We start from the raw sequence: 8,449 nt of genomic DNA, 5'->3' as shown, positions 1-8,449 counted from the left end.
AGTATAGAAATGTATTTTTGTTCATAGATGAGGATTGAACAAAGTTCATTCTTCATTAGACCTTTCTGCCCATGTTGGCTATCTTGCATACAACCACATCTAAATTTTAATACCAAGGATTCAAATCTGAAAAAGAAATAAAGGTAGAGAAGCATCTTAAGGACACGTGTTCCAAAGATAAAATGCCAACTATGGAGATTTACACTATAAATGTGGTATGAACAAGCAAACTCATTAAGGGAGAAAATATGGATACTTTGACACTCATTTTGTTTAAAGATTCCCTGATAGATCCCACCTTTTATCCTTTTTTATTCCCTATCCTTTTTTGAATTGGGTTTTCTTTTCCCATTTTGTGCATCATCATATGATGTACTTGTGGAATTCTCACCCAAGTCAATTATATCATTCTAGATTACATGGTATCTCCCAAAATTCTTCAAATTCACTGTGATTTGAGATATTAGGTCCATTGTCTTCCTCAATATGGCATGTAGTTTGTGAATCTTGTATTTGTATATGTACTTGTGCCAATGTGCCTTCCTGATTTTCACCACAAACTTATCTGCCACCAAAGTACAATGACAAGGTTATGTGTTTTTTTGGCCTTTCTTGGCTTTAGGGAAATGTAGGAGTCTCACCCTTCTTCATGTTTGACATCTCCAACAAAATGAAGTTTGAAAAAGATATCAACTTTTAGAAGAAGTGATAGTAGACTAGTTGTTATGTCCAATATGATGCATTAGCTCTATGATCTACAATCTAAAATCTAGATGTCATCATATTTGAGGTCTTCCAAGTGACAACTAATGGGTCTGCATTGAATAAGAGTGAAATCAAAATTGTAGATTTGGATAGAGATGAATTTAGAATAATGCTATAAACTTATAAAACTTCAAAAAAAGTAATCACTTGCCTTTACATCAATAGTAGTTGCCAATGCACTCAACAACAATGGTTGTTTGTGGCCTGAAACTTCGCTATTGATCTAAATTGAGAGATTAGAACTGACCAAATTGTGTTAGACAAAATTGATCTTTGAATGCATGTGTACCAATTCTTTTCAAAAAAGTCGAGTAGAATTTTATATGCTCAACACCTTTTTAGTGAATCTCACTTAATAATAACATGCCTTACATAATTTTTGAGGTGATTATGGACTATCCAATAATTGGATTTTATAAAATAGTTGGCAAGAATTGTATTGATTTGGGATACGCTTCTGCAAAAGCCAAGTGAATTTGCGTCCTCCTCCAAATATATCTTTATAAGACTTTTGGCAAATTATGGTCGTCAATTAAGACAAGATTTGGTAATCGTAGGCAAAATTTTGGAATTTATCTTGTCCAAAAAATTAGATTATATTGGTGAAGTCATGAAAAAGATGGAGATAATTACATAAACCGATTCGGTGATTGGCTTGTGGATTGGACCCATCATTTATAAGGTCCGAGTGCCCTAATGTACAAATTTTTTGACAATTCTTAGGTTGCCAACATAAGGCATTAGCCAATTGGAAAATATTCACTACTAAGATTACCCTACCTTTCTTAAGTAATTTTGAGTTTTCTTTTGATTGACATCCTTAGGTTTTAGTTTCACATATCATTTCTTTTTAATCTCAAGTGTTACCCTTTCTATTTTGAACTTTTGTTGAAATTTTCCATTATAAATAATTGTTGGTATTAGATTTCTAGTATAATAGATTTATATACTAGTATTTTGAAGAAAAAAAAGCATTAAAACGTGAAGTATAGTTCTCCTAGTCTTTGTCTTATCAAACCAACAAAGGCCTTCCTCGTAGAGTTACGCATTATCTTTAGTTATGTATCCAACACAGATGTAGCACAACCACACAAAACCTTGCCAACAATTAAATTGGCTCCTTCAAGAGAGAGCTTTTGTCCATATATCCTTGTCGATGTAGTGCATCAAAAGCAAAGTCAACAATAATGAAGCTTAAGACACTTAGTTTTTTTTATGATTAGACTAACAATATTATTGGGAATCGTATTGATGGTAAATTGATGAATCTTAATCCGAAGATTTTAATTATATCGAAGTTTATGTCTTCAAGATTAAATAGTTAAGAGGACTTGTGATATTGCTATTAGGATTTAACTGTGTGATTTTGAGTGAAATTCATTGACCCATTTTTCATGAGTAGTGATTCAACATGAATTCATCTCTCATGAGAATAAATGGAACACCTAGCACTCATTGGATCTAGGTGATGCTTACAGGGGTGAAGCACTGAGACTTCCTAGGAGGTCACCCATCCCAGTTACTCTAGCCTGAGCGCGCTTAACTACGGAGTTTCCTCCATGGTTAAACCCAAAGCTTGCAATCCCATTTGCAAAACCTTCACCAAGTGTTGTACCTTATGAACCATTCATTAGAAAGCCTCTTAAGCTCATCAATTGATAAGTAGGAGATAATTTTCACAGCAAGTCAAATTATGATATTGCTATCAGGATTTAACTATGTGATTTTGAGTCAAACTCATTGACCCTTGTTTCATGAGTAGTGATTTAACATTAATCCATCTCTAATGAGAATAAATGGAACAATTTGACTTGTTGTGGAAATTATCTCCTACTTATCAGTTAAGAGGACAACAAAAGGATTGCAAGAATATTGAAAATAATTTACAATTGATTTTAACTATATTATCCAAGCTCCATTTTCATAATACAATGTTTGTTTCTAGATTTTATATTAGTCATATTTTTTTTATTACAGTTGCATATATTGACCCTATTGTGATGAATTCTAAACCTTCTGATTCAAGAAGAAGACAAGTTTGATTCAACTAGATATCGTCAAATCTTCTAAATTACAAGCATTGGTGACTAGTAAGCCTAGATAATCTAAGAATAACTCCATGTGCATATTGCAAGAAATTAGAGGATGATAAGTTTCAATGCTATTCAAATTAGATCAATGAGTTAAAGCATCTAATTAAGAAGAATCAAATTAATTTTCCTTCAACTTCATTAGGGTATTCATTCATCTTCTTCATTGTTTGAGAAATAGAAGGGGCAAGCACTTGTTAAAGTTTTAACTTACAGAATAGAAAGGTGTATAATTTAACATGGAGTTTCTCATCACATGACTTCATCATAGGCTACGTTCAATTAATTTGAGTATTATTCATCACCATTTATCTTGAGCGCTAACAACATTTATGTGTGTTTACAGGAAATGATCTCTTTACATAGATGGGGGTCATTTAATGACTTTCTTCAAGAGTTCTATCACTCTCTACCAATATCCTTTCTATCTATTAGATCGGACATGGTATAGTAGGAAAGAGGATCGAGTTCACACTAGATTCTATCATTATTTGGGATTCGTACTATAGAGATATTGTAGTAGTTAGAGAGAATGAATGCCACTTTTGAGTGTACACCTCTTATTTTTTTCAGCCAATGCTCACACTCAAACATCTAGTATGGATGTTTTTGGGGTGAGAATATAGTCATTTGAACCATAATATTATTTCTTTAACAAAAATTCTACAAACACATGTTAATATTTCATGTGTTACTTCTAATGAAACTAAAATATTATTTCTTTAACAAAAATTTTAGAAACACATGTTAATATTTCATGTGTTACTTCTAATATTACTTCTAATGAGACTAATATTGCTACATCCATGGCTTCTAATGATTTAGTACAACTAGACATACATTATCATCCAAATACAATTATGTAGAATAAGAACTTTATGTACACTATGAGATGAGTACTTTATACACAATTGAAATTTTGTTCCATAAGTACACTTTTAAAAAAAATCTGTTCCTAAAATGGAATGCTTTGGCCAATGTACAAAATCAACATATAGAGCAAGCATTTGGATTGTCATCACTAGCAGAAGGCAATCCTTGACAATGGTGACAAGTGGTAGAAGAAGCAGGATTTGGCGCCTCCGTCCTAGTCCAATGCCTTAATCTCATTTCATTTCTCACAGGACCCACACTAAGAAGTTCTGTACTTCTGAACTTTCTCATCTTTCTTGTTAACGAGATAGGATCTGCCTCTCCGATCACAATTATCTTTTTCTCCTTCAGATCTATGCTCACAGAATCAACACCTGCACCAAATTTGCACAACACTTAGCTTATTTTTTTGTAATGTAAGAAACGCGGTTAACAAGTAACACTGAACCCTAACCCTAAAACTGTTATTTTTAGTATTGAAACTTACCATTAATGGCGGCGATTGCTTGCAATGCCTTTCTCTTACATTTCTCACAGTCAATGTCCGTTTTCAACACAATTTTCTGCAAAGGCAAGATACGTTTAATTCTGTCAGTGCCTTAACAACACCAGAGAAATAACAGGGGAAAAATCAAAAGAGCAAATAGCAGAAAATGAGCATACCTTCATTCTTTGAAGAATCGATCTGAATCGCTTATGATTCGAACTATATTCACAGGATGATTTGGATTTCAAAAACTGTAGATCTCGCATACTAAATCTCAGTCTTCAACATGAGACAAATTAAATAGATAATAAGGGATTGATCAGCAATTTTTTCCTCTTGGCTTTCGGTAACTTGTACTGTGGGATTTCGCGTGAAGTTTGTGTTGGAGGGAATAAAAGCAAGGGTTTTCCCTGTCGATGCATCTTTGAATAATCGAGTCTGAAAGTTACCGAGTGGAGATCTCGAAGAAACTTTGCCGCCCACGGTGTGTAAAAGTTGCCACATTTAGATGAAGAAGATTACAAATAAAAAATAGTAATTGTTACATCTGAAAAAAAAAAAGATAACAGTGTGAAAAATTGGTCACATGTAGAAGAAGATCACACGTAATATATAATTTTTTTAATAACTTGTCACAATTTTTTTTTAAATTTCACATTTATAAAAGACCTAAAATAAAGTTATGGGCTAAAAAAATTTGGAATTTGAAATCATATAGAGGTATGAGTATATATTCATTCTCTTGTATTATAGTCAAATAAGATATTTATGTTAGTGGATCTTTATTTTATAGATAAAGTTAGGATGGTTGTTAATAAGCTTGATAGAGATCAAATCTTATTGAATGCAAGCTCTAACAACTTGAGGAATGATTTATATTCTTGAATTTGTCTTACCCTTATAAACCCTAAACCCACACACACACACACACAAGTGCAAAGACAAGTGATTACAAAAACATATTTCACCTATAAATTTTATTTTTACCTTCCTTATTAATAGTAGTATGAAGCCTTTCAACCTATGTTTATCATTTGTTTTGCATGCTTAAGTATTTGATTCTCTAATGTGGGCCTACTGCAAGAACCATTCCTTTTCTTATTTTCACCCAATGTTGATTTTCCATGCATTAGGTCTTTATTTAGAACCTTATAGTTACCATTTATAGAATGGTTGTATAATACCATTTAGCATTACCATTTATACAATGGTTGTTTGATAACACTTATCACCCAACAAGCAAGATAACCCCATGGAGTCATTTATACTAAATAGACAGCTTCTTTCTATGTTTATACGTAGTAGTTCACCAAAATAAAATTTCAAATTTATTTAAACCAATCAATTATTGAAAGTGATCAATAACACAATGAATCTAGATAAAATATATTGCTCACTCTATGTTAATGATAATTTGTATTGTGTGAGAAAATTTGAATCAAGAAAATCTTTAGTACAATGCTAGAATGTTGACTACAACAATATTGTACAAGTGCAATGTTTAATGCAATTAAATAGGCGTTTACATAATACAATCTTCAATTATATTTTTAATTTTTAGCTAAGTATATTTAATGAGTTGGTGATGGTTTACAATAGGTTTATCCTTCAACAATGAGTAATTTCTATATAATAATTTAACAAGTATTTATTTTGGACTTGAGTGTACATCACCTTATCTTAGTTTTATGAACTTAAAGCAATTTATTATTATACTGCACTCATTTCATATTTAAGAACTACAAAGGTAGTTGATAAATAGAAATTATTCATTCAAAGTGCCTACTCAATTAAAAGATGATTCGAGCATATGCACCAAGATGGTGTGCAAAAAAGTGGGTCTTGGCTTAGTATCGAGCCAAGGAAAAACATTAACATTTTAAATAACACAATCGCATTATTAAGAACTAGAAGCATTGCTTCTAGTCCTCCATAACCCCATCGGGTTATGAAGAACTAGAAGAAACAAGAGTGATATAGATAGATATAGATAGATAGAGAGAGAGAGAGAGAGAGAGAGAGAGAGAGAGAGAGAGAGAGAGATTGTCACTACTTGAGTTACAAGTAGATGGTGAGTATTCATCATCATCTTCATCTGACATAGGCCCACATGCATATCTTACTTCTTTCCTTTGTTGATTTCCCCATTCTAGCTCTTTAGGTCCTTATCTGTAACTTCTATCATGTGTGCAAGAAGCTCTTCCCCCTCGTTTCCATTAACCAGGTGGGCTTTGTCTCTTAATCCTGAGTAATTGGTTAATATTTTTATTCTTAATAAAATTCATAACCACATTCTCCATAGCTAATTTTCTTCTTGACTGCTACAATATTTTCTCCTCAACTGGACATTTTGTAATCATTTGATATATAATCACATTTTTCTCTTGGCCAATCCTTTAGATCCACAAAAGAGTTGAAATTCAGATCTAGTAGAAGAAGAGTATTAGAACTATCGAGTGTTTCCTAAGGGGATGTAATCCCACTTAAGGAACACTTGATGGTTGTAATGTGTCCCAAGGGATCATATGGGGTCATAAGAGGTGAGCTAATGTCCCTTTTGAGAAGTTCTAGGAACCCTCAATTGTGCCCTAAGTTTATCTAATGCTATTCTTCTACCAGATCTAGATTTCAACCCTTTTGTGGTTTATAGGCTCAATAAAATGCCTATAAGATTGGCCAAGAGAAAACTGAGAGTGTATATCAACTAGCTACAACATGTTCAGTTGAGGAGAAAATATTGCACCTATCAAGAAAAAAATTGCTTGTGGAGAATCTAGTTATGAATTTTGTTAAGAAAGGAGAAAGGGAAAAAAAAGGAAAGAAGTAAGATATGCATGTGAGCCTATGTTTGATGATGATGATGATGAATATTCACCATCTACTAGTAGCTCAAGTAGTGGAAAATGTCTTTACTACACATGCACTCAAAAATAAAAATTTAAGGTATCTTAAGGGATCTTAATCAGTCCAAATGTCCCTTTCAACACACTAGGACCCCTCATGACCCCTTTTGATACATTAGATCCAACAAGTTTCTAGAAGAGCTCATATTTGTCAATGGAGGAGATACACCCATTGAATCTGGAACAATCTTAGGTATGTCACCTATTTTGAATCTTTCTCCCAACTAGACCTCCATGTCCTTTTTAAGTACCTACATGAAAATAGAAATCTAAAGTTCAGTGATAACCTCTACATACCTTATAGGAGGGATTTCAACATATAAAGAATTCTAGTTATCAAAAACCATATCAAACCCAACTTGATTCAAAATTGATATTTGTTTCTTGACTTGATACCTCTATCCATCTCTAGGTCAGTCTATTATTGGTCTTGTTCTTGCTCTTGTCATTCTAAAGAATTTTGTGAACTAGGATTTAATGGTTGTACACAAGCTTCATGAGAAATCCAAAAGAAATATTTATTTCACAAAAATAACAATATTTACAAAAAACTAACACTAATGGCAAAACTACATACTCCATTAACATGTTGAGTCATAAATACATACTTAAACCCAAATACTTATACACATATATGTTACAGTGAAGAAATGATCATGTCTACAAGTGACAAAATGATTACAACATATGAAATTAAGTGTACCACATAGGATAATGATGGTTGTATTTCCATACCCTCCAAATCTGGTGGTGGTGGCATGTTGACAGGCTTGGATTATTCCTATGATTATTGAGATTATGAAGACCTAGTTAACATTTACCTTGGTTGCACTTAACACATGAGATGCATGTGAGCCTAGATGTTAGATGATGATGATGAATATTCACCATCTACTAGTAGCTCAAGTAGTGACATAAGGTCTTTAGTACACATGCACTTAGAAATAATATTTTAAGGGATCTTATGATGATTCCTGAGGTTGTTGAGATTGGGAATACCTAGTTAACATTCACCTTGGTTGCACTTAACACATGATACCTGATACTTGTGGTAATATATGCAATATAGATTCCAAGGATCACCCAACTACATGAACAAGAAAGAAAACATCCCAATGTAGAAGTAGCATACAAAACTATCTATTGATCATATTGTGTTGAAGATGGCTTCTGATGCTATTGCAACAACTAAAGATTATGATGCAAAATTTACCTCATTAACCAAACTTGTGATAAAGATGACACATGTAACTACTGGAATGTCATGTATACAAGTGACAAAATGATTGGAACATATGAAATTAAGTGTAGTGCATAGGATAATAATGGTT

General features: G+C 32.6%; 1 protein-coding gene across 1 annotated transcript; it reads right to left on the bottom strand.

The window, feature by feature from the left end:
• Positions 1–3,713: 3,713 nt before the first annotated feature.
• Positions 3,714–4,620, bottom strand: LOC149541491 (heavy metal-associated isoprenylated plant protein 39-like). The gene is made up of 3 exons (XM_089796076.1): positions 4,392–4,620; positions 4,216–4,291; positions 3,714–4,102 (listed from the first exon to the last, which is right to left on the bottom strand). The coding sequence occupies exons 1-3, from the start codon at positions 4,479–4,481 to the stop codon at positions 3,843–3,845; spliced, it is 426 nt and encodes a 141-aa protein (XP_089652202.1). The 5' UTR covers positions 4,482–4,620; the 3' UTR covers positions 3,714–3,842.
• Between the last annotated feature and the right edge of the window lie 3,829 nt (positions 4,621–8,449).

Source organism: Cupressus sempervirens, chromosome 8, assembly GCF_028749045.1.
Source record: "Cupressus sempervirens isolate cs-2001-9-10 chromosome 8, ASM2874904v1, whole genome shotgun sequence".
NCBI classification, from domain to species: domain Eukaryota; kingdom Viridiplantae; phylum Streptophyta; class Pinopsida; order Cupressales; family Cupressaceae; genus Cupressus; species Cupressus sempervirens.
Note: the sequence above shows the minus strand (reverse complement) of the source record. Positions and strands in the feature narration are given on the sequence as shown.

What these genes read in the sequence shown, in the direction of transcription:
- LOC149541491 (XM_089796076.1), bottom strand. Translation starts at nt 4,481, where the DNA reads ATGCGAGATCTACAGTTTTTGAAATCCAAATCATCCTGTGAATATAGT. An exon ending in CGATTCTTCAAAGAATGAAG is followed by an intron (nt 4,292 to 4,391) that starts GTATGCTCATTT and finishes TTGCCTTTGCAG; the next exon opens with AAAATTGTGTTGAAAACGGA. An exon ending in AGCAATCGCCGCCATTAATG is followed by an intron (nt 4,103 to 4,215) that starts GTAAGTTTCAAT and finishes AATTTGGTGCAG; the next exon opens with GTGTTGATTCTGTGAGCATA.